The following is a 26,540-nucleotide window of genomic DNA, read 5'->3' on the forward strand; positions in this document are numbered from 1 at the left end:
GATGAATACGAACACTCATACCAAGTTTTGTCAAAATCTGTCAAGAATTGTGCCTTCTAGAGTGTTTACGAGCTAAAAATTGAACGCGTTTGCAAGAACAAGGGCAATAATTCATACTAAATATTTTTCGATTTCGCTGATTTTCAATAGGGTTTATCCTTGGGTGATTACAAACACTCATACCAAGTTTCGTCAAAATCTGTCAAGAATTGTGCCTTCTAGAGTGTTTACGAGCTAAAAATTAACAAGGGCAATAATTCATGCTAAATATTTTTCGATTTCGCTGATTTTCAATAGGGTTTATCCTTGGGTGATTGCGAACACACATACTAAGTTTCGTTAAAATCCGTCAAGAATTGTGCCCTGTAGAGTGTTTACGAGCAATTGTGGACGGACGGACGGACGGACGGACGGACGGACCGACGGACCGACGGACATGGGTGACGACAATATACGCCCCCCATTTCATGTGGGCGTATAAAAATCCAGAAATCAAACATTATATGATATTAATAATCCTAACAGTATAAGAGTTTGAAAATATTTAAATTGTTCTTATTAATAACGCTGTAAATAATACTTGAAAACATTTCTAAAAACGCTCTTTGCATCTTACTGAATTGTTTAAAGAGACACCATTATAAAATGGAATGTATTCATTGTTAAGTAAGTCTTTCTCATCAATTTGAGTTTTATTTTGCTTAATTTTGTACATCAGTTTAAAAACAACAACCTAAACCATATTGAGTTTAATAAGTTTACGTAAACGTTATAACCAGTTCTGACGTTCTACAGACTAAGTACATACAATACCGTAATGAAATGAAATGAATGGACTTTTAAGTCAGACTTTTCTGCACCGTGTGGGATAATGAAAACGGACAACGCCGTGCTGGGTGCAATGGGGGGAATTTTACCAAGACAGCGGCATTAGCCTTCTCTTTTTCGATTTGCAACTGTCGAGGGATCTTTAACGTGCAAAGCCTGTAGCACAAGGGGCCTCGGTGTTTTGTCCCATCCTCTGAAATTGTAACCGACCGACACAAAGTGATGCCAATAGCTGAAGTAGTAAATATACATAGCCTTATAATGTACAAGTAAAAAAATATACAGTATTTCTCAAAAATATTGTTCACCGCAGGCTATATTATATACAATATGTAAACGTAATTTAAAAGCTCTTTTGCGAGTAATAAAGACAATACTGTAACGAGGTTTTTATCTATTTTGTGAAACGGTTAATTAAACAAAGCAAATAATTAAACAAGAAGATTATTATTTTCTTAACTATCAATTTTCACTAAAAATATTTATCTTTTTCTCATTTCAGAATATTTCTGAAGATAATAGGGCTTTATGTTCTGTGTATAGCTCTACATGTTATACCAGTGCAAACACGGGGTAAATATGAATTTGAATGATCCGCTATCTCTCAATATCGCTACTCAATCCTTGAAATTGTGCCGCTTTTGTTTAAAAATTTCAAAAGTGGTCTGCCTTTAACACTTAGCAATTCAATTTTTCTTTGATTTGCCCGCGATAATAAGCTATAATCTTATAGTACTGATAGTTTCTTTAACTTTTTCTTTTTTTAAAGATACCTTGTGGCAAAAGACAACTTTCAATTCCAATAATGTGCATGACGGTTTTAAAGCTTTAGATGAGAAGCAATTTAACGAAGGATCCTTGTCTGTTGCAAATGATCCGACTGGTGGCTCCCGTGACGTTGTCAAGGTATTTATAAAGAAAGGCAGCTATGTAAAAATCAAGGACAAAAGAGGAGCTCAGTTCTATACTGATGTTGGCTCAAAAGACACCATGACTCTCTCTTACCAAGTATATTTCCAGACAGGGATGGACTTCGTAAGAGGTGGAAAGCTACCTGGGCTGTATGGAGGTGATCCTGGGTGTTCTGGAGGAAGACAGTCTGTTAACTGTCTGTCCACTAGATTTATGTGGAGAAGTAATGGCGACGGTGAAGTTTATGCTTATATACCGCGGAACCAAGATGCCAACTTTTGTAACAGTAACGATGTGTATTGCAATCCTGATTATGGTACTTCCATTGGTAGAGGATCTTGGAGGTTTAGAACTGGACGATGGGAGAGAATTGTACAACGAATAAAACTAAATAGACCGGGAAAGAAGAACGGACGCATTCTCGTGTGGTTCAATGGCAAAAAAGTTGTTGACAAACGAAACGTCATCTTGAGAGAGAATAGTAGTGTTAAGCTAAGAGGTCTCTTCTTTTCAGTTTTTTTCGGCGGAAGTTCTTCATCATGGGCAACAACTGCAGATTCCAGTATCTATTTCCGCAATTTTAGAATTACAACATGATATCATTTAGTTTGCAAAGTCATTGAATTTGTCAAATATTGTAAAATGTATTGACAGTGAAAATAAATAGTTTCTTATTGCAATTTTCTGTTCAACCACTAACATGACGTATGGCTTTACAGTCTAGCAATCTATTCCGCAACAGCTCACATTTCATGATCATCGGTTTTACCCAAGAGTTCCATCCCATTTAGTCAACCAAAACTTTACGAACAATCTGGAGCTAGTTTAGAGGCTTCCTGGCAAGGCGGGTTTCCTTTAGTGAAGTAGTTCGAAAAGTACCGTATTAAGAATCGAGGAGCTCCAAAGACAGGATTTGATTACTTGATAAGAATCAAACGTTGTCGACTTGTGTTTACACCACAATCGAGCTCTTTTTGAAGGCCGGCACTTTCAAATATATTTTTCTTTAATTATGCACGTATATAACAATTAGATGTACATGTATACACGTATATGCGATTTAGACGTATGTTTAGATGTTTTCAGCTGAATTAATCGGGTCCCGCCACTTTCGTACAGGAAAAGAAATTGTATATATCGCATCTGTGCATAACCTTATTGCTGAATTATAGAATGTAAACAGCTGTCTGACTTGATAAGAAATATTAAAGACTACTAATACGTTGTCAATGGCCTAATTTCTTATACGGGCGTCAACATCATGAAGCGGTAAGAACTTTCATTTTTTACACTTAATATATTATAACTATATTGCATAGTTATTTGAAGAGCTAAAACTAATTAAGGCAATCCAAGAAGTTGACTTGGCATCGGCCTTTAGTTGGGATATGATACAAAACACGGGTCTCTGAGATTTGTTCTACAGTCTGTGTACGCAATAGATACCTCGACAGCATTTTGGAACCAAGGTGGTTCGCTGCATAGTGTTGCTAGAATTTATAGTTTTAAGTTTTGCATCCTTTGTCTGTTCCAGTTCCCTCTTTCTTACCACTTGCCTTGCTCTATGGCTTACGGTTATTGGTCTCGAAATACCAATAACCAAATATTGGAAAGGTGGTTTTAAAGCCGAGTTTTGTGATCCTGTGACTAAAGAGTTGAAGAATTGGAAAGGGCACTTAGTATTTAATCACCACATCGACAAGCTAGTGGTAAGGTAAAGTTTTTATTTCGGTGACTTATCTGTTAACTGCACCCAAGTATTTAGGCATAGATTTGTGTTATTATATAATCAGTTATTATTATGTAATCAATATACTGCTTTGCATTGTTGCATTTTATCTGATAACTACTAGGTTTTGCTGGTAAAACTACACTTACCGACACACGTTTCTTGATGTGTAAGTTCATATTTGCATATAGATCCAGTGGCTATTCTACTGGGAGTCAGCCCTCGTCCCAGAAAAATAACTGGCTCTACTTTGACGTCCTTTTTAGCTGAAGTTTTTCATTATTTACATTTAATTCATAAATGCACGATGGTGTGAGCGTTACTTGAAATTCTATGTCCTCTACTCGGCTCCTCCACCAAATGATTCATAGAAACGTCACTGGATAGATCCACCGCAGTAGAGAGCGTTTCACTTAGTTGCATTAATTTTTTTTACCATTGTGTTAACTTGGTAATTGTCCTAACAGAAGACGTTTTATTTGGCAAAGTACATGAATGGCTCAGGTCTTGGTGTGTCATTTTCCATGAGACGTAAAGATTCCCTTTAGCATTGGCAATGTTTTGGTGTGACGGTTCAAAATTTCTCGCCTTTAAATCAGCTAATTCGTATTTCAGGTTTACAAAGCAGAATTACAACACGATCTTGGACATGGTAAGGAGTTTATTCTTGTACCATCAAAGGACCATTTTGTTCAACACACTGGTGATAAGATCTGTTTACATTTCATAGCCACAGTTAATGACCTAAGTATTCTACCCAAAGTATCGTTCTTCATAGAAGGAATGGATGCAACTGATTCTCATGGTTTTGTTACTCCAACTCCAGATCCTTCAGGTAATGGTCAAGTTATCTCATGGAATTCTTCCCTATAACGACTGGATATAGTCCCCCCAGTGTGACTTTTCCCAAATGCACAGACAGGCCTCGAATCAATTGTAGAATTTGATCTATTTATTATTCGTTGGACCTAGAATTAAATAAAACAAAAAACAATTAAATAAATTCTACCTTTAATATTATATATCCTAAATCTTCTTTCGACTATGATATATATATTTCAAACTAGATCATGTTAATTTGCGCACAATTTTACTTCAATTGTCCTTTCAGGTATTCTGTGGAAAAAGAACGACTTTAACGCCCAGAAGCCCTTGGATGGATTCTACAGGTTACCAAAAGGTCATTTTGATGAAGATTCGTTATCAATCGTTAAAGATCCAGCAGGTGGCAAAGGCAATGTGATGAAGATCTTCATTGAGAAAGGTCACTACGTTAAGATACACAGTCACCGTGGAGCTCAATTTTATACCAGTACCGTCACTCCTAGAGATTCCATGACACTTAGCTACGATGTATATTTCCAGAAAGGTATGGATTATGTCATCGGAGGTAAATTACCAGGTATGTATGGCGGAGCCACAAATTGTACTGGTGGACGTCACTCTGATGCCTGTTTGACCACCAGATTTATGTGGAGACAAGCTGGAGAAGGAGAACTTTATGCCTACATGCCACCACCAAAAGATCAAGTGAAAAATTTCTGTAACAGCAATAATATTATTTGCGACCCAGTTTATGGTATATCTGTTGGCAATGGAACATGGTCCTTTAAGACTGGACGATGGGAAAATATCGCACAACATATACATCTCAACAAACCCGGTCATAAAGACGGTTACGCTATCATCTGGTATAATGGAAAGAAGGTTTACGAAATTCGCAACGTCAACTTCCGTAATCACGACAACATCAAAATGAAGGGACTTTTCTTTTCGGTGTTCTTTGGTGGTGGTGAACCGATGTGGGCCCCAACAGGCGATTCAAATATTTACTTTAAAAATTTCATCGTATCTTCTAAAGAAAGCCACCCAGCACATCTAGTTGGTTGATAGTAGGATTTGAAATAAAAGTTTGTGAAAAGCGCTTGGGGTTATTTTACTTAATATGAATATGAACAGAAAAGAACTGAACTGTCCGGGTTAACATTTAAAACGATCCAAAAATGGCAAAAGTGGCGTTTTTTTATACAGTTTGTTTAAGTTTTGTCCAATGTAGATCATTAGAGTAATGTTCGATCAGAATGTTTACAAGGGTTAATTTAAAATATTCAAAATTTCAGTCTGTCATACAACTGTTTCAATGATTGAATGTCATGAAGGCAAAATTTTAATGTTCCAAGAAATCATATTGAATACTTCCCCTTTTCCCTATATTCGCTTTTGAAGATCAAATTGGTCGAATGTCTAACTGTTATTGAAGAATAGTCTCTCCCTACCAGTTGCCCTCCCGGATATATTACTGCCTCCCTGTCAACAATTACGATAGATCGTGGTAGATAGCCTACAGCATACAGGTGTAACGACAAAAGCTGCTTATCTATAAAACAATGACATGGCATGGTGACACAATTAATCAAATCTTATCAATGTAAATAAAAACTGTTTAGAACCAGTTTAATCTATCACGACCATAATATTGCCTAAAATGTACATTGAAAAAATGCAGTACTCCATGCAGTCCGTCATCCATATTTGCACATCTTCCAAAGCAATTAAACAAAACAATTTGAAATAATCCGTGTACTTCATGGTCACTTATGTATCACTTAAATCAGAGCTCTATTTTGAGTTAAATTATTGTCAAAGGGATTTAGTTACCGTTAATAACAATCTGAATTGTTGAACATTTGTTTTATTGCTTTTCCAGTGTTTTGCATTACCATGTGAATACACACCAAAAGATTTCAGCTTCGTTCGACAGAATGCAATTACCATGTGTAAAACTTCAAAAGCATGCCAAATTACTTCGAAGTCCAAAATGAGACTGTATTTCTAAACATCTGTGGTTTTACATAACAAGATAAGACATTGAGTAATTATTTAGGAAAAATATACAGTCATTCTGGACAGAATGAACGGGTAAGTCGTGCTCTTTAATACTTTCATAAGTCGTAACTTAATGTATAGAAAACGTATCTAGATGTAATGAATACATAAACCAAGTACTAACAGCCTGAACAGTAAAACAAAACCCGAAATCCAAAGCAACATTTTGGCAAATCATTGGTAGCAGCTAATTCACTTTTCACATGAGGAAGTATGTCAAACATAAGTGAGTTCAGTATTCCATTAGGAAGAGTGGTATCAGGTGTTTAGAAGAGAAAGAAAAATCTGCCTGGCACCATACCCGTCTTAGAAGCACAACATACACAAACTACAAATAGGAACACACCAACAAAGGAAGTACAAGTAGCTACTTGAAGAATGTACAAAGTTCCAGGGACAGCTAACGAAAATAAATTTATCAGATTTCAATAGTCAAGGGAAGTAATAGAGTTTCACAACAGTGTTTCTGTTCTTTGAATTTGTAATGGGGACACTTACTATTTGCATCATTCCAATGCCCCGTCGGACTCCACTATCGCAAAGATGTAGACTAGCTTAGTTATTGCAACAGTGATATCGGATCGGTTTTGTCTTGGATTTCAGGAACCGGATACGTTTCACAGAAAGACGGAGCGCACATATGCTCTTATCTGAATGTTACAAGTCTTTCTTACTAAAACAGGTCACAAAAGGTGAAAATCCGCAAAAGGGGGCGGGCGCTTGGATGGGAGCACTCTCCATCAATGAAATACTCGCTACACCGCTGTACGTACGTAGTATCAAATTCTTCTTGGTACATCATTATTTTAAACCTAACAAGGATGCTTACCACTAATGCTTTTAGTATGTGTGTGATTAGAGAGAGAGGGGAGGTAATATCTTATGAATCTCTAATTCCCTTATGCAGGTATTCCAGACTTCCTATTTTACATTTCCTCTTTTATAGATTGAGACAACGCTGTATTCCGTTACTGATTGCGTCCACTTTTTTGTTGGAAACACGGATGATTCCTGCAATTATTGCTCTCTGTCTCCATGCCGAAGCCTCTTCTCTGTTTCACGATAGAAATAGTTTCTGTGCATTGATATTACCATCTTACTTCTTTAATTTTTCGTTTCGAAATCATAAATTTCTCACGGTTTCCCACAAACTTGAAGCCTATTGCGATCATGCGTGATTTGATTTGCTATTAATATTTAATATTGCTATTAAATTGTTGTTTTAGATTTTTAATAGTGACTTCTGGATTGTTGGTAGCCGTTATTGGCCTGGACGTACCAATTACAAAACATTGGAATGGTGGATTTAAATCTGAATTCTGTGATCCTATTACTAAAGATCTAACGGTTTGGAGAGCTCATCTAATCTTCGATCAACACATTGACAACTTGAAGGTAGGTTAATGCTCTTTAGGTTTGTGATAAGAAATTGGTTTTAAAGAAAGTAAAAGACTATAAACTAATCTTGACAGCGGCATCAGTGTGCGTTAATTGAGAGATATTTGCAGCTGAAACATACGGGGGGCTGTAAGACAAAATATTTATCCATGTAACCGTTACTTAGAAGGGAAACAGGGTCGAAGATTGACATCAATGTCCAATGTGCCCAACTTGTTCGATCTGATTATGTTCTGTAAAAATGACAGATCTAATATAAACCACGAATGGAACTGAAAAAGTTAGTAACTTTTGAGAACAATTTTAAAATGTAAAGGTCATGTTGTAGGTTTTCAAAGCTGATTTACAACACGATTTAGGCGATGGAAAGAATTATATACTGGTTCCGTCAAAAGGACATTTTACTCAACATGTCGGTGATAAAGTATGTGTTAGTTTTATTGGATCAGTCACTGGGAAAGATGTAGTACCAAAAGTCACCTTTTTCATCGAAGGTATGGATGGTAATGGAGGTGTAACTCCCAAACCAGATGCTTCAGGTGAAAAACTATTTTCAATAAGCTCCTACATTTTCTTTCCCAAAACATTCAAACTTGAATATGTACTAATTTCATGGACTAAATACAATGTTCAATTCTGTGGTTTTTTAGGTGGATGGGGATATTCATTATTTTGATGTTTTGTAAGGGGACCATCTGCATGCACCACAGTCTGCAAAAGGCTGAGATTCAAACACCTTCTTCATGACCACTTTGGTCACCTATCTTCACAGGTAGTTAGGACTTTGGTATACCATCACTGTTCACTGTATTTCAAAGGATTTCCTTTCCTCCGAGATCTTGAAATTGTGTTATTTGTTGAGTTTTATATCATAGGGCACCATGTTCCAAGGCTCTTCGATAGTTTATGAAAATCTCTTTAAGCCCCAAATTATTTCGTTCTTCCATTTATTTACCCCAAACCCACAGAAAAGAGTCCTTTAAAGGTCAGTAACATATCTAGGCATTTTTGTGTCATCTTTTCTCATCTATCAGAAAACTCAGATCAGAAGGTGACCTCAACAGTTAAGTATTGTTATTGTAGGAATTTTATGGCATAAGAACGACTTTAGTTCCAGAGATCCTTTGGATGGGTTCTATAGTTTACCTAAAGGACATTTTGATGAAGATTCCTTATCCGTAGTGAAAGATCCAGCCGGAGGCAATGGTAATGTCATGAAGATTTTCATCGAAAAAGGCCACTACATCAAAATAAGGGGACACCGGGGAGCACAATTTTATACAAATCTTGTCTCCCCAATGGATTCGATGACATTGAGTTATGACGTCTATTTTGAAAAAGGTATGGACTTTGTCATCGGAGGTAAATTACCAGGTATGTATGGTGGAGCCACAAATTGTACTGGTGGACGTCACTCTGATGCCTGTTTGACTACCAGATTTATGTGGAGACAAGCTGGAGAAGGAGAACTTTATGCCTACATGCCACCCCCGGAAGATCAAGTTAAAAATTTCTGTGACAGCAATAATATTATTTGTGATCCAGTTTATGGTATATCTGTTGGCAATGGAACATGGTCCTTTAAGACTGGACGATGGGAAAACATCGCACAGCATATACATCTCAACAAACCCGGTCATAAAGACGGTTACGCTATCATCTGGTATAATGGAAAGAAGGTTTACGAAATTCACAACGTCAACTTCCGTAATCACGACAACATCAAAATGCAGGGACTTTTCTTCTCGGTTTTCTTTGGCGGTGGTCAACCGATATGGGCTCCTACTGGTGATTCAAATATCTACTTTAAGAACTTCATACTGTCTTCACACGAAAATGAGCCTCCACACTTAGTGGGTTAAATCCATGAATTTGGTTCACAAGTAATGATCTTTTTTTTTCAAATGATCATTGGTTAATTTTAGAATGATGAATAACTTCTTTAAGCAGCTTTTGAAATTTATAAATATCTAATATGAATCGGAGACCCAAAAATGGGATTTTTCTATGGAATAAAAAAAAAACTTGAAACCTGTTGAATTTATTTCATTGATCTTTGGGTTGTGTTGGTAAAGCGGTCATTGTTGTTTCTTAATACTACAATATACTGTGTGGCCATATGGACAGCCTGCAGCATGTGTTTTATAATTCATACCACAATTGCCACTTTTGATCCCTTTCTAAACATTTATAAAAGCAAACTAAACCAGATAAAGATTTTAAAGTTGAATACATTAGCAATTATTTCCATCTGTTCTATTTCCAAAGTTATCGAAACAATAATAAATGCAGAAACAACACGAGTCGTCATTTTAACATTCAAACGCGCATAATTATGGCTGCACATGAATTTGAAGGCTCAAATTTCGACGCTGAGCTGTGAACACTTTTACTGACTGGCTAACTAAAAAAAACATTCCCGTTTCTGAGACTAAAGTTTGATTGGTGATAAAGAATGGCGCACCAAACCCTTTAAGAGGTAGAAATCTAAAATGGCAGGCCACTGTCTTTATCAATTAAATCAGGTGCAGCTAACTAGGACGTACAACATTTCGTTTATAAATGTAAATTGTTGTAATTCTTTGTACTGATAGCTACCAAAAATAAATATCTAAAAAAGCAAACGGATTGCTGTGAATAAGTTAATTAACATGAATGGACTACTGACTTGCGGCAGATACGGTAGAATAGTGAACAGAACCAGAACAGCGAACATAATGACAGTTGAGACTTCCATGGTATTGGTAGTATTATTATATTGCCTCATAATATTATACATATATTATATCGGAACATTTAACAAATTGTTAAAGCTAAATTAGACATGAATATGTCTATGACCACAATAACATTTTATATAATGTATATTTTATGTATGGAATATCTGCACTTTTCTGTGGGGGCATTTGATGTGTCACATGCTATGAAAAGAAAACTATCCAACTACAATATCCTTGGTTAGCATTGAGAATTTTTTGCAGCCTTTGGTACTCCATACTACCCAAGACTCTGCCTGGTATCCAATCCAAGTTTCATTTTCGATATTTGGGATAATTGTTTGCATGCAAAATATGGTTTGGGGACACATACAAAACCAGAATCAAAACCACCGCTTTAGACTAAGTGGCAATCCCAGAATAACAAAAACGAATACCTTGTTTAAAAAACACGTCCTGAATTAAACCTTTTTAGTTGAGTTCCACCGCAGCCTTCGTATGTGCATAAATGGCACTTCTCTTCCCTTATTCTGTATAGGTTGTGATAGATCTGTAGGAGACAACCGAAATCCTTTATTTAAATGTTTTTTTAATCTCAGGCAAGGATTTCTGTCTCTTGTAATGAAACCATAACTGTCATATTTTGCTTTTTCATGCTGATTTAACTATGCAGCCTGAGATGAGGAAATTTTGCTTGTTGGTCTAGAAGATACTGTCAGTTTCGTAGTCGGATTTTGACCCCTGGTTTTCCCATTAAGTGTTTGATAATGAATAGTGTTGATTATCTTTGACTAATGTTTTTTTGGACCATTTCAAACTCTCAGAAGTTTGATATTTGTCAAAGTATATGACACATCTTCGTTAAGCAAGTATAAATTGATACCGACAAAATTTCATGAGACAATGATATTTCGATACATGCGGACAAACATACGTATATGTGAAAATGTGTTATTCGGAGAGAACAGTGGCGAGACACGGAAAAGCGGAACAATCAGTATAGAAAGAAAAGAACAAAAAGTATCGCTTAACAAGGCTGACTTATGTCGGATCAGCATTTGGACAGCCAATATATTGTGGTTTACGTTTATCAGAACATTGGTGAGTACTGCCAACACAGCTATACCTCCTTTTTCTTTACATTTATGGCAACAACCTGTAATAGTGTTTTTTTAAGCATATTTTCGTTCAACAGGATAATTAAGGGTCAGAAATAATGCTAGATGTCTTATGTGTGGATATCCACTGATAATGATCATTCAAGCAATCCACAACACATACATTATAATGAATAACAGCACTGGTTTTCATGTTGATGCCGAAACGATCAACATTGCTGACATATTCTTAAGATGCATAGATTCCAATAATACGTGTTTACTGACGTAATTTAGCTCAAAATTTTCGAATCATATTTCATTTTATTCTTAAATGGCCGAATACTTCACTATACAATAATAAAATATTTTCACCGTTAAAAAAGTGCTCATTACAACAAATGTAGAAATATAGAAATATTGAAACAGAACTTGAATCATGTTGTTACTCAGAGTTTCACGCTATGCGATCTTCAGACAACTCTACACTATATAATAAACCTATCCTCTAACTGAATATTTCCATGAATATTTTCATCAAATAACTAAATACTCAGCTTCAATAATAACAAGAATGATTTACTTGCTTGCTGCAGATGCCGTAAAACCAGGAGAGCCAACAAAATAATGGTCGAGACTTTCATTATAATGGTTAGAGTATTTCTGCATTACCTCGAATGACGATGGAGCTTTAGTTATTAAGAATTTTAAAGAAACATTCATCATATTGTCAAATTTGTCAGATATATTTGCTAAAATCTGCTCTTCTTGATTATTTCATTAAAGGCTCAGATAGCAGAAATGTCCCAAAGATACAAATTTATTTGGAATTTTACTATTGCAAAAAATAAGTATAAATCAAAATTATTCTTGAGTTACGACGATTTTTCTGCCATTGTTGTTCTGTTCTCATAATATTTTTTTAATTTTTCATCAATGAACTGATATCGCTGATATTAGTATAATATATTGCTACAAATCGAAGGTTATTATGATGATTGTGAGCATGTGTTGCTTTTTTCTTTCTATAAAGAACCGTAGCCGTTTGTGATAGTGATACTATATTTTGTGTGCCAGCCTTGTTCATATGAGAGAATACAACCCTTACTTCAACAAAATGTAATCGTAGTTGACACAGATGCAACTATTAACATACTTCTTAGAACTTCTTAGACAGACTACCGGGATCCAGGAACTTTTTTACGAACAATTTTATGTTTTTTTGACTGTTTTACAATGAAATAGATTGGTACGAATAAATGAATTATCTTAAAACAAATTCTGGCTCCATGAATAGTCGTTTTGAATATCAAAACGATTGATCAGCATTTCTGATAAAATTGAATCGTATATTTATTATTTGCCATTCGGATGAAATTTTCAAATTCTACCATCTAATAGAACAAATATAATCAAATGTTTACCATTAGAATATGTCTAGGATTTTTAAATACCAATACACTTTATAAATAGAATCAAAATTTAGAGAGCAACTCAGATTGAGACAAAAGAAGAATACAACATCTATCAGGATGAAAACTGGTTCTGTTGTTCTTTTAGCTCTCCTGGTGTATAATCAGAGGCTGCTGGTGGGTATAACCATATTACATTATGTTTTCTATTATGTAAAAGTCAGTTTAGTCTAAAATTTCAAATGCAATTCACTACTTGCTGTTGGACTAATGTTCATCAAAATGGTTTTTTGAAGTACAAGATATCCCTATATTGACCAATTTCGACCAAGGAGCAATTCTGCAAAGTGTGTATGAAGATAACAGCTTTGAAATCTTGTACATGTTGGGTGTACCAAATATTGTCGTTGCAACTTGGCGTTAAACTGTTTTTAGCCTGTGATAGTGTGAACCTGATTTTCGAAAGTAGATTGACATAGCACAATAATCGCAAACTATGCTTGTCGTTTTCATTGCAGCAAAAGGAACACAGCAAAACCCGGTTCAAATTCAGTTCAATTTATTCTAATAATGCTATTTCGCTTCATTTCCAAATTGCTGCTACCATTGTAGAAGCAATAAATGTGTCAATAATCATGTAAAACGTCCATCAAAAACTGGACCAAATTATACATCATGTGCCTTTGGTAGCGATGTATATTGTTGTGTACCTAAAAATGGTTAATCACCTGATTTTCTGTCTGACTAATGTATTCTGGAATAAATTTTATTGTGCCACGATTCTTCTGCAGCACTTCTGATTCTGCAGCACTTCTAAATCTGTAGTATTTACAATTTTAGTGTCCAGATTGTTACACGATATAAATGAGCCGCCATTAGTCTCAAATGTAGTCATATGCCACTAATTTTGTGGTTCTTTTGGTTCTTAAGCGTTTGCATAAAGGGAATCTTTCCGAATCCCAAAATAGTCCAACCGACGAAACAAAGTTCTTTCAGCAATTTATATATTTTTTTCTCTAACCTATTCTATTCATGAAATTTTTATCAAATCCAATCTTTCAAGTGGATGGGTGAAAACAAAATAATTAGAACAAACACGTAAAATAAATGGACAACCGTGTAGCGACGCAAATGTAACATGTGTTTAAAGCATTAACCCCGAACGACCACATTATAGACACCAGGAGTTATGAGTTACAAGTGAGCGTAAAATTTGAAATAATAATAATTGTCCTACAGTTTGTTGAAGTTAAAGATACTTCTACAGTTAATATTTGAAGATGAAATGATCGAGTATTTTACAAAATCTGATGTCAAGTGTTCGTCATAAGCTTCCCCATCAACAATAATGTATCCAAGGCTAATCGGCAGGTAATGAATGGACTAAGGGATTCAACAAAGTAAATCAAAATAGAGTAGAAGTGTAAGATGTTAATAAACGATACCGCATTGAGCGAACTATATTAAATATCCCCATCGTTTGAAATTATGGTCACTTATGCAATTATACATCAAATGCATTTATTGGACTAATTTGTGAACAACACAGCAAGGGCTAAAAATTTATTTTGAAACTTCAGTAAAATTTGTGTAAAGTCTTATGACACACCAAGAAATAATGTGTTGATTGTTTGTGAAAATGTCCACAAGTAAAGCCCTCTGAATCCATACAAGATTGAAATACAAAATAGATTTCATTGCAGTTAGCCATTTGTTCCATCTGAATCGGTCCCTTTAATCATTCATCATGAAGAGAAGATTTTATCAAATAATTCAGAATGACAATTTTTTAAATTTTTTTCTATTGAATTGAAAAAGTATATAATAGACAGAACTAAAACTCAATCGTCATTCGAGGTAATTCAGAAATACTTTAACCATCAAAAATGAAAGTTTCAACCGTTATTTTGTTGGGTCTCCTGGTTTTAGCAGCTGTTTCTACTGCATCTGCTGGAAGTAAGTATTCAGTTATTATTGTGAATTCGTTTGGTTATTATCCCAAAAGTTATTATAATTAGTATGTATTATTTACAGTGTAAGTAAGTCTTCAATTATTTCATATCAGTTATCGAAATGCATTAAGTATTCTAATCGACGTACCGGGCTAAAGTAACAGTTATTGATACACGGTGAAGCAAAGCTTTCAAAATTGGCCTGAAAGATTAGTAACTGAAATAATGACACATGTAAATAACATGTCAGCAATGTTGCTCAGTTGAAACCGCTCTTCTTATCCACGTACGTTTAACATTCACGATAAAGGTTCCATAAAACATAACATAAGAACATAAAACGGATTTTCATTCTAGAAAGTGATAAGGATTGCCTAGGTTGAACAATATCAGCGGGTCTCTCTTTTCCGAGCTTTATAAACGTTTTTCTGGTACTGTATTTCTTTAGTTGAAGGGAAAGATGTATCAATGCTTGGAATTTCCTATTCCAGGTTGTTGTTATAAATGTAAACAAAGAAATGGTAAATGTGTTGGCAGTGCTCACCAATGTTCTGGCGGTCGTAAACCACAATATGTTAGCTGTGCAACTGCTGATCCCACATGGTGCTGTGTCTGAAAATTAGAAGCATGAATCCAATAAATCAGCCTTATTAAGCATTCATTCGTATTTCATTTTGTATATCAATACTGATATTTCCCCCGTTGCCTTGCCAATCGTCAATTGTAATTTGGCACATAATTATACTCTTATGTCGAAATATCAACCCTTCATATCATTTTGTTGGTGTCAAACTACTCTTCTTTACTGTGTGTTCTAGTACGTATCAAAATTTCACAATCTTACCTCAACTGGCTCCAAAAAAGTGCAAAATGGTAAAATACCACAGCTACCAGTGAGTCAAAAATTGATTTTAGATCTTTAAAATTGATGCATTCCGGTTTTCCGATCTCTATCCTGACTATCAGAGATGTAAAGTTCAAATTTGCACTAAAGGTACACACCCAACTGAAGTTGTTGTGTTCAAAATCCCAGCTTCCTATCTTGAAAACTCTACAGCAGTTTTGGTCTCAAACAATATGCGATTTTCCTCTTGAAAATTCTGGTGAAACTTAAAAGTCGTTTATCTCGAAACTTTTCTGAACTGTTCGGAATTTCTGTTTTCGACTGCAATAGATAGAGGACATGTTAAACTTTCGTTTGCAACAAACATTATACTTCTAGGGTCAAAATTGTCGAAAGTTTGGCCATTTTAGTGGGGGTTGGGGGTCGTCAGTCTGCCTATAGACTAGTTGCACTGGTTGGGGTGAAGACCAAAACTTTAACAGGCTGCCGCTCAAAAACCATTTGTGATGAAATTTGCACTGAAGATACACACATATCTGAAGTTGTTGTGTTCGAAATTTCAGCTTCCTATCTTGAAAACTCTGCCAGTTACAGCACTTTTGGTCTCAAACTTTTTCCCCAAACCAAAAAATATGTTATTTTCCTCTTGAATTTCAAAGTCGATTTTCCCGAAACTTTTTCAAAAATCCGAATTACCGTTTTCGACTGAAATAGATAGCAGACATGTCAAACTTTCGTTTGCAACAAAAAATATACCTCTGGGGTCATAATTGGTGAAGTTATGGTCAATTTAGTGAGGGGTGGGGGTCGACAGTCCGCCTATAGAGTCTAGTTGCACTGCATGGGGTGGTTTATCTAATAAACATAAAATAAACAGATAATAACATTCTATGATCTAAAAACTAAAATCTTATAATAATTTAAACAAAATTAAACAGACATAGAATGTAAAATCCATTAGTAGTTCTTTACACCTCTTCAATGACATTTTCTTGACAAAATAAACATTTTCTATCTGTCTATCTGCTTAGGGAGTGGGAGCGCTTAGTGTAACGACCTGTTTCTACAGCAATTGGGAACCACTGCGTAATTGGACATTTTTCCAATGTTTCTTACGTATAAATCCTTAGACAGCATGTTTAAATTTCGTTTGTATTTATGATTTATGAATATTTTTTCATTTTTTTCTCCGTTGCAACTCTTTCTGGTCGACCTCACACACCTGTTTAAAAACAAAGATGACGTCATACCAGTTTAAAACAAAAGCGAAGACGCACCTGCTTCTTTTACCAATATTGACACCGCATTGTCTCACTTCCAGGATTATATGTTATTTTTGGCACCATTGTTTTACCAATATTGGCACTGCATTGTCTCCAGGATACTTTGTTCTCTTTGGCACCGTTGTTTTCGAGTCCTTTGTTCACAGTCCAGCATTTGCTCTACTTATCGGAATTTGTTTCCCATTGTTCTCGAGTCTAAGCATAAAACCAATCAAAAAGTACTCTCTCTACTGCTCATAAAAGTAGGACGTAAAACTCCATTCATTTCATTTCATTTCTACTGTACATCTCACCTTCCAATTCAAACCAATCACCATATATTTACCAATTACCCACGCATTTTATTAGAATTGGTACGGTCTGTTTGTGTTTATTATCTCTATAATTGTGTTGAGTGCAAATTCAAAGTCAAGGCAAAACCTCAAAAACAATTACATCAAATTATCATCGAAATTCAAACATGAACAAGGTCTCATCGATGTACACACAAGGATATTTTTATACGCCCACATGAAATGGGGGGCGTATATTGCCGTCACCCATGTCCGTCGGTCCCTCCGTCCGTTGGTCCGTCCACAATTGCTCGTTAACCCTTGTGCTAGCACGTCGTTTGAATAACATTGGATAGAACCTGGGGTATTTGGGAACCCCTATTATATAATGGAAATTTTGAACAAAAGAACTTGAAATATATTCCCAGGTGTGGCAAATAATACTTTATAAAGACTCCTTGTTGACCAAATCAATTATTCAAGATGATAGTTATATCGATATGCGAAAGTCATCCTGTCTTCAAGCCAAACCTATAATCTAGAATATTACATAAGGGTCGGGTTGTGATCTAGGGATGAGCAGAGTGCATCTGTTTTGATTCAATTATTGACCAATTGGGTGTTTTGGTCGTATCACGGCATATCCTGTCGGGAAAAAATATCAAGAGTTGTTGGCATATTATTAGTGCAGCAAGGTAATTTCACCAACTGACCTGTATTTATATTAAACAGATCTCATCTTGGTAAAATATTATGTACTCTTCATATTGAATATATCCATAAATTTATTTAATAATTTGAATTAATTTGTGTGCATAACAGATTAACCTTAATCTTTGAAATGATGTATACTGTGTCAATGTTTATTATCTATCAAATGTTGTTAAGATTTTTTAATAGTTTCCGTATGGTACAATACAATTCTTACAGGTGTATTGAAACTCGGCCCCACTTTCAACCAATTCTATATATTACTTGGCTGTCATGGACAAATTTGACTTGGTTTAAACAGTATTTATTTCAAAACAAATATACACATCATCACCTCAATAAGCTACAAACTATTGTCTTTTTTCTTTCATTAATCATCGCATAAGTTACAAACTATTATTATTAGTCTTTGATAATCACTCAGATAAGCTACTAATTATAATTAATTATCAAAGTTAGAATATTTTCAAAATAGGGACATTTTTAATTTTGGGGGTGGGGGGATCATTTCGACCAATGATTTTGGTTGAAATTAAAGAGTAATTTTTGGGCCATTTTGACTGTTGTATTTGGGGTCATTTCGACTAATTTTGACTTTTGGGGCCATTTTGACATGGGGACATTTCGGTTTAGTTCCAAATTGACTTTAACCTAAGATAACTTATAAGTAGATTACAATTCAATTTTATTCTCTGAAATCCAGTTTTAGCACTGCATTTATCTGGGGTCTAACTGAACCCCAACATACTAGCATGGTGTGTTTCAATTTAAAAAGGTAACATATCCGCTAATTGTGATTGTTGCACAGTAGACTGATCATGAACAGGTTAAAAATTCATTCAGCTACAATGTTTGAAATAACCAAACTGTTATCTTCGATGGCATTTTGGAAATTCAAAAAAATCGGTGCTGGGGTCCCGAAATACCCCAAGTTCTAGCACAAGGGTTAACACTCTGCCTTGTTCTTGAAAACGCGTTCAATTTTTAGCTCGTTAACACTCTAGAAGGGACAATTCTTGACGGATTTCAACGAAACTTGGCATAAGTGTTCGTAATCACCCAAGGATGAACCCTATTGAATCAGAAGAATCGAAAAATATTTAGTATGAGTTATTGCCCTTGCTCTTGAAAACGCGTTCAATTTTTAGCTCGTAAACACTCTAGAAGACACAATTCTTGATGGATTTTGACGAAACTTGGCATGAGTGTTTGTTATCAACCAAGGATAAACCCTATTTAAAATCAGAAAAACCAAACAATATTTAGTATGAGTTATTGCCCTTGTTCTTGAAAACTCGTTCTATTTTTAGCTCGTAATCATTCTAGAAGGCACAATTCTTGATGGATTTTACAAACTTGGTGTGAGTGTTCGTAATCACCCAATGATGAACCCTATTGAAAATCAGAAGAATTTGAAAATATTTAGTATGAGTTATTGCCTTTGTTCTTGAAAACGCTTTCAAATTTAGCTCTTAAACACTAAAAGGCATGATTCTTGCTGGATTTTGACAAAACTTGGTTTTATTATTCATTCCCGCGCTGAAGATTGAATATTTGCCTTCTAGAGTTTTCACGAGCTAAAAATTTAACACGTTTTCAAGGGAAATAACTCATAATCCATATTATTCAGTATCGCTATAAAGAGTTCAAAAGAAGTGTATGACTGAAGGTTGAATATTTCATACTGGTGATTGTTACTGTACTGCTAAATATTTTTATTCAAAATCAAAACTGCCAGTGGGCGTATATTACCTTGCCTGGCAAGCTATCTTACTCTAAAAACGTTCATCGGATTAATACCAATTTCGAACTTCAATATATACATGCATACTTAGTTTCATTAAGATCGGTTTAAAGCTGTAGCCTTTATCGTGCCTATGAGCGAAATTTGACGCGTTTATATTTAGTCAAGGGCAATAACTCCGACTCTGATCATCCAATTAATACAAATTCGGAACTTGAATGAGATCTCATTAATATATTCATGCATACTAAGTTTCAAGATCGGTTAAAAACTGTAGCCTCTATTGTGTTTACAAGCCAAATTTGACGCAATGACTCTGAAACAGATCATTCGATTATTTACCATTTTCGATTTTACCAGGATCTCATCAATATATACCTGCATACAAAGTTTCTTCAAGATCGAATAAAAACTGTAGTCTCTATAGTGCATAGAAAAAATGTGGACGGACGGACAGGGGCGACGGCAACATACATATTGGTAAGGTGAGGCATTGTTGTAGTCGCGATCAAAAAGTCATTTTTAACGAAGACGCACCGTGTTAAAAAAGTTAAATTAACTAAGTGGGATTATTAATGACTATAATTTTATATTTCAGTCAATCGTCTAGAACATAAAAAAAGAAAAGTATATTTAATAGAGAAAGAGTTACAGACGTATTGGTCATACAGTTCTAAAAAGAAAAAGGCCTATCTATTGTACAGCTTACAAAATGGAAAATCGAGACTCACTGAATAAGTCTTCGATATCTGCAGCACAGAGAAGAATGATTGTCATGCATGAAAAAACACCGGAGTCATCAGCATATACTGAGACATTATTATCATACGTCCAATATCCTGTTGATGCAGACGATATTTTCAAGCGGTTGCTGGAGTCTCATCCAATATTGAAAACTATTATAGAAAACACCGAGAATGGCGAATACCGCACGAAATTCTACGAATTTGAACCAAGAATCAACAAAGAAATTATAGGAACAGGGGAAGACGTTAAAGAGTTTATTAAAGAGACAACGCCAGTTATACCTGTTCTATCGTCACCGTTATACAGATTCCGTCACGTTACAGCTGGTCACCGTCATCACATTATACTTCATGTGCATCACATAATATGTGACGATGTGACGCTGATGTCTCTGAATAGAACACTACATAACCTTTTGAATGGAGCTGAATTTAAAACCACGAAAGACCAAAATCAACTATTAGTGCAAACTGAAGCCGAATATATCAAGTCAAACAAATTTGAGGTGGATGAAGTATATTGGAGAGACATATATTCCACGCTTCCTCTAACCAGCGAAATGATAAGTAATATAAGTAGCAGTTGGAATGACACAACAACCTACCGAGCAAACCAAAAAATGACTATACTGCTAAGAGAATCCCAGGCCATGGTCCAGACAATATGTCACAGTCTACAGATAACAGCATTTCAGTATCATCTCTCACTAACAGCAATGGTTCTTCAGCAGTATTTGGGTACCAGTGACATTTGCCTTCAAGTACCAATTTCCAACCGATCTTTCCAATTCCAACATACCGTTGGGTTATTTGTTAACACAGTTGTTCCACGAATCAAAACCAATTATCTAATGACCTTGAAAGAAAATATAAAAAATATATCAGAAGTTTTCCTGAAAGTGATGGAGCACAGCAACTACCCAATGAATTGTCTGGCCAGTTCTATATTGAAGACACATAGACAGTCTCTAAGTACATTATGTATCGCTATGTTTAATTTTGCGACAACATCCTCTCATGCTCAAATAAGAATTCCAAGTAAACATGCAAAGATGCCAATAAGCATTGATATCATACAAGATAAAGTATCAGGAGAAACAGAATTAATAATGGAATGGGCAGAAGATCTTGTGCCAAGTGGTATGGCAGAACGACTGTTTGAAAGTCTATTTGAAGTCCTTTCAAGCACTGACTTAACTATCGACAGAAGACTTCAAGAAACATCATTTTTATCAAAGGCAGAAGTAAAACTTTTACAGGCATTAAGTAAACATCAAGAAATATTACACGTTAAGAATGTCCCGTGCCAATCAACATTGGAAGCTCACACCAAAGAACACGGCGATAAGGTAGCTGTTGTATGTGATGATGGTAAATTGACATACGACCAACTCAATCGCATGGCCAATGTAGTTGCACACCACATATTGTCCATTGTGGAACCTTCCATACTCAAGAAACAACCTGTTGTTCTGGTAATGGAGAAGGATGAAAAAGCCATTGCTGCAATCCTTGGTATTTGGAAAGCTGGTGGATTTTTCTTACCCGTTTCCTTGTCAAATACTGCAGCCATGAACGACATCTTTGAAAGAAGCAGCCCAGCTTTAGTTCTGACTTCTGTGACAGAAGACTTCATACTAGGAGATAGTTTTCCAGTTATCAACGTCAACGAAATAGCCCATGACACGTCAAATTATATTTCGGTTACGGCGTCCATAGATGATTTAGCATATGTCATCCGAACTTCTGGTTCTACTGGAACTCCAAAACAATGCAAAATCCGACACAGAAGTCTTCAAGTAATGGCTTCCTCCTGGAAAAAGGCTTACAAAATGACGGAATGTGAAGTAACGATTCTGCAGTGGGCACCGCTATCATTTGATGTCTTTGTTGGTGATGTGGTGCGGGCACTGATTTCTGTTGCTGGAACTTTAGTGGTATGTCCTGATGAGAAGAGACTTGACGTGGGCTACATTCTGAATACTATACAGAGTCATCAAGTTTCTATCATGGAAGTCACTCCACAGTTTGGACAACAGCTGGTAGAGAATGCAGAAGATGGAAATTTAAATAGCCTGAAGACGCTAATACTGGGATCAGATACTGTTCAAACACATCTTTACAAGAAAATCAAGAGCCATCTGAGAGCAGATCAAAGATTACTAAACAGCTATGGTATGACAGAAGCCACTATAGATTCTTCTTTCTTTGAGGGTAGCCCTCCAGATACTGCAAGTGGAACTGTGCCAATCGGAAAACCACTACCAGGGGTTATCTATCATATTGTCAACAAAGATACATTACAACTCTGTCCTGTTGGAACAGTTGGTGAACTGTACATTGGAGGTGATGTATTGGCCGAGGGAGATGTCGACTTGGTTCGTCTACCTTTAACTGATTCTATGAGTTTAAAAACTGGAGATGTCGCTCGATGGTTACCTTCTGGAGATGTTGAACTTTTGGGACGTCTGGACAACATGCTGAAATTGAGAGGATTCCGAATAAGTACAACAGAAATTGAAAACAAGATTGCATCCATTGATTCAAAGATCAAATCTGTTTGTGTACTCCCACTTTCTAATGATGCTGAAGTTGAACTGTTGTGCACCTTTATTACTGTATATGATGAAGATGATGGATTTATAAACAAAGTCGGCGTTAGTCAAAAGTTAAAGGGAACTCTACCTTACTACATGATTCCAGACATCGTCCATGTTATTGATAAAATTCCACTCACTACAAATGGTAAAGTCGACCGAAGAGCTCTACCGAAAATAGAGGATCTATTGAAAGAAGGCAAATCCAAATCAAATGATGCCCAACCTGATGTTTCGTCCACAGTATCAATACTTTCTGCTTTATTTGCCAAAGCAATGGGATTAGATGCTGGTGCCATTGATAACGAACTGACGTTTATGGAACAAGGGGGCCATTCATTGATCCTTCTACGTTTCGCTTCATCAATCAAGATGTCTACAGAATACGACATTGGGATATGTAATATATTTTCATACCCGAGCATAGCAGCTCTGGCAAACTACATTGATAAAAAGTCTGAATTAGAAGCTACAACAACATAGAATCATCCAATTTGAACCAATCCAACAACTACTACTACGACTATACCAACAACTACCTAGTTTGTGAAATCAGCATCCGGTGGAAGCGAACGTTAACTTGTCATCTACCAACCAACCATTAGAAGCTAAAGACGAAGCTGAGCAATGGTTGGACCACTGTGGATTTGAAGATGACAATACCATTAATTTCAAGATAAATTAAGATTATAGGAATTCATTATTTATCTTGATTTTGATCTGGCAATGTTTTATTATCGCTCCTCGCTCCTTGTAAATTGTTCCAAGAAATTATTTTGCCACTTGTTTTGTAACTATATTTTTGGGCCATTTTATCAATGTCTTGCTTCTCAACCTTTTGGTCTATTGGTATCCCAAACCGTTGTTAGCTATCACCTGGCTATATCCCATAATTGCACTTTTGTATTCAAAAATGAGAATGAACACGTTTATTTCCTTCTTTGCTGCCCATTCGTCCACATTTTCAAAACTTTATTTATAAATTGAAGAGATCCAAGTCAATTTTGAACCTGCCAAAACCCTTTTTTGCCTTTACTTAAAAATCTTTCAAAATTGGAGACTTCTGAGTATTAGAGCAATTGTTGAGATATAAATACTTTTTTGAACTACAAATGCAATACGAAGTTCTTTAATTGAAGAAAAGATGTATTTTAGTTAATGTAAACACTGTTATCATTTCTGACAGCTACAAGTAAGAGTGTCTTATCTTGAGGGTTTCTTTCAAACCGTCGTTTGCAATAAAACTTATACCTTTGGGGTCCAAATTTGCGACGTTATGGCTATTTTAGTACGGGGGGGGGGGGGTCTGGTTGCACTGGTTAGGGTGAAGATCAACATTTTAACAGGCTGCCGTTCGAAAACTATCAGAGATGGAAAAATGACATTTGCACTGAAAGTTCATCTGAAGTTGCTATGTTCTCAATTTCAACTTCTTATCATGAAAACTCTGCCAGCTATAACACTTTAAGTTTCAGATTTTTTACTAAACCAAAATTTAAGCGGTTTTCCTCTTGAAAATTCGGGTGGAACTTCAAAGTCGATTTTCTCGAAAGTTTGAAAAAATTCGGAAATTCTTTTTTTGACTGAAATAGATATGGGACATGGTAAGGATCTGAAGGATTTTATTATTTTTTTTCTTTCTTCGAATTATACAAATAAAAGTTTTTGAATGGTTAAAAATGGCATTTTTGTTTATATCTTTACCCATGAAAGGGTCCGTTTCTGATAACATTATTGAATTATGAGATAGTGAAGCCCAAAGTAGAGTAATATGGTAGCTTGTTTTTCGCTATCCCAAAGTTACTCGGAAGTGTTCGAATCTGACGAATTTTCGCCAAACAGTTCATGGGTCATTGCCCTTGACTTGGGTTGAACGTGTCAACATGTCTTTACAACCAAAATAGAAAGTTTTCATTGATTTAGGTCGTAGGATTTCAAACACAGGGACATGTCTCAAGGTGGGGACATTTGCACTTTTCTTTGGTACATTTGTCACAGCCTGTCACATGCCGTGAAAAATAAGAACTTTCCAACTACAATATAATTATACAATATATATACATATGATGACTACACTATACACAGCCTTAATAAACATTGTCTAGGGGTACTCAGAGAATTATTACTACCAAACTATACGAGAACGTGCCTGGCATCCAATCATAGTTACAATTTCGACATCATATTCATGCTGATTCGATTTTGGGACACGTACAAAAACAGGTTGAAAACCAATGATTTAGTTGAACTTAATTGTTACAAAAATTTACAAAGTCCAATACGATGCTGCGCAGAAAGTATGTTTACTCTGTCTGACTTGCCGTATTCTACGGAACCCCTTAGGCGCAATTTTCAAAACGAAATATTTGATAAAAGTACATAAAATTGAGCCTAAGGGGCTCCGTAGTATTCCCATTGGGACCATTATTGCCATCTGTGGTGTACACAAATTATAAGGTTAAATTAAAAATGATTATTATTGGAGCAGGAGACAATTAAATCAGGCTTAATTGTATTTGATGCATACGGATCAAAATTTAAACCTAATTAAATTCTGTTCCGTCTCAATAACCAACTCAATCTTAGTTGTATATTGTCACGTAGACAAGTCGTATTTAATTTTATTCTGTCCACATAACATTGGTCCATATGCACCAAATACAATCAAATGAACACGAATGAATAGGTATTTACTACGACAAAGTTAAAATTGGTGTGGGGTTGCTTTGATGAAATGGCTCGGTTATCAGACTATTTCAATGGGGTGGGTCTGTAACTACGGGCCTTGAGTCAACTGGTGCCTTATATTCATCATTAACTGCTTGGAATGAGCTAGGGAGTTTGGTGTACGGACATTTGCTCACCAAACAATTGCTCACTGGACAGTTGCAATTCCACTAAATAAGGGTTTCATGACGTCACTAATCGCGAAATTTGCATTATCACATAAGGTCGTGACGTCGTCAAACACTTAGTTTTAGAGGAATTGCAGTAAGAGGTAAAACTGGCCGTGGTGTACTTCTAAAATTTGGATTTTTCAAAAAAGTGACTGTAAAAAGGCCAGCTACAAATACGATAGCAGAAATAGATCATGTACCAATCACAAAATAGTAAAAGAACGTTCTTTCAGCAATTTATATTATTTTTTTATTTTTTTTTTTTTGCTCTAACCATACACGAAACATTTCTATTCATGAAATTTTGAAAAAAAATTAGTATTTCCTGATAATGGGAACAAACCTGTGAAATAAATGGACAACCATGTAGCGACACTCTTGTCAAATTGTTCTGAAGCAAACCATCTGAATAACCACGTTATAATATAAACGGACACCAAGAGTTATGACAGCTAACAATCAAGTAGAACTAATTTGATTCTAAAACATCGCATAATTATAATGCTCAGTAAGAA

The 26,540-nt window shown here is 35.5% G+C and overlaps 4 protein-coding genes across 4 annotated transcripts in view; all 4 read left to right on the forward strand.

The window, feature by feature from the left end:
* LOTGIDRAFT_239189 (hypothetical protein) overlaps positions 1 to 2,420 on the forward strand; it is a 3,373-nt gene extending 953 nt beyond the window's left edge. The window contains exons 2-3 of the mRNA XM_009053946.1: positions 1,331 to 1,401; positions 1,598 to 2,420. Of these exons, the coding sequence (XP_009052194.1) occupies positions 1,331 to 1,401; positions 1,598 to 2,337 (811 nt within the window). The 3' untranslated portion in view covers positions 2,338 to 2,420. The remainder of the gene's footprint in view (positions 1 to 1,330; positions 1,402 to 1,597) is intronic.
* A 2,138-nt stretch (positions 2,421 to 4,558) lies between these two features.
* Positions 4,559 to 5,359, forward strand: LOTGIDRAFT_143454 (hypothetical protein; the record flags this gene model as incomplete). The annotated part of the gene is made up of 1 exon (XM_009053947.1): positions 4,559 to 5,359. A coding segment is annotated over one exon (801 nt), but the record flags the coding sequence as incomplete, so codon positions are not given.
* A 3,479-nt stretch (positions 5,360 to 8,838) lies between these two features.
* Positions 8,839 to 9,615, forward strand: LOTGIDRAFT_143466 (hypothetical protein; the record flags this gene model as incomplete). The annotated part of the gene is made up of 1 exon (XM_009053948.1): positions 8,839 to 9,615. A coding segment is annotated over one exon (777 nt), but the record flags the coding sequence as incomplete, so codon positions are not given.
* Positions 9,616 to 20,497: 10,882 nt separating this feature from the next.
* LOTGIDRAFT_174606 (hypothetical protein) lies at positions 20,498 to 23,611 on the forward strand (the record flags this gene model as incomplete). The annotated part of the gene is made up of 1 exon (XM_009053949.1): positions 20,498 to 23,611. One exon carries the CDS (start codon positions 20,498 to 20,500, stop codon positions 23,609 to 23,611), a length of 3,114 nt encoding a protein of 1,037 aa, XP_009052197.1.
* Between the last annotated feature and the right edge of the window lie 2,929 nt (positions 23,612 to 26,540).

Source organism: Lottia gigantea, assembly GCF_000327385.1.
Source record: "Lottia gigantea unplaced genomic scaffold LOTGIsca_205, whole genome shotgun sequence".
Lineage (NCBI taxonomy): Eukaryota > Metazoa > Mollusca > Gastropoda > Lottiidae > Lottia > Lottia gigantea.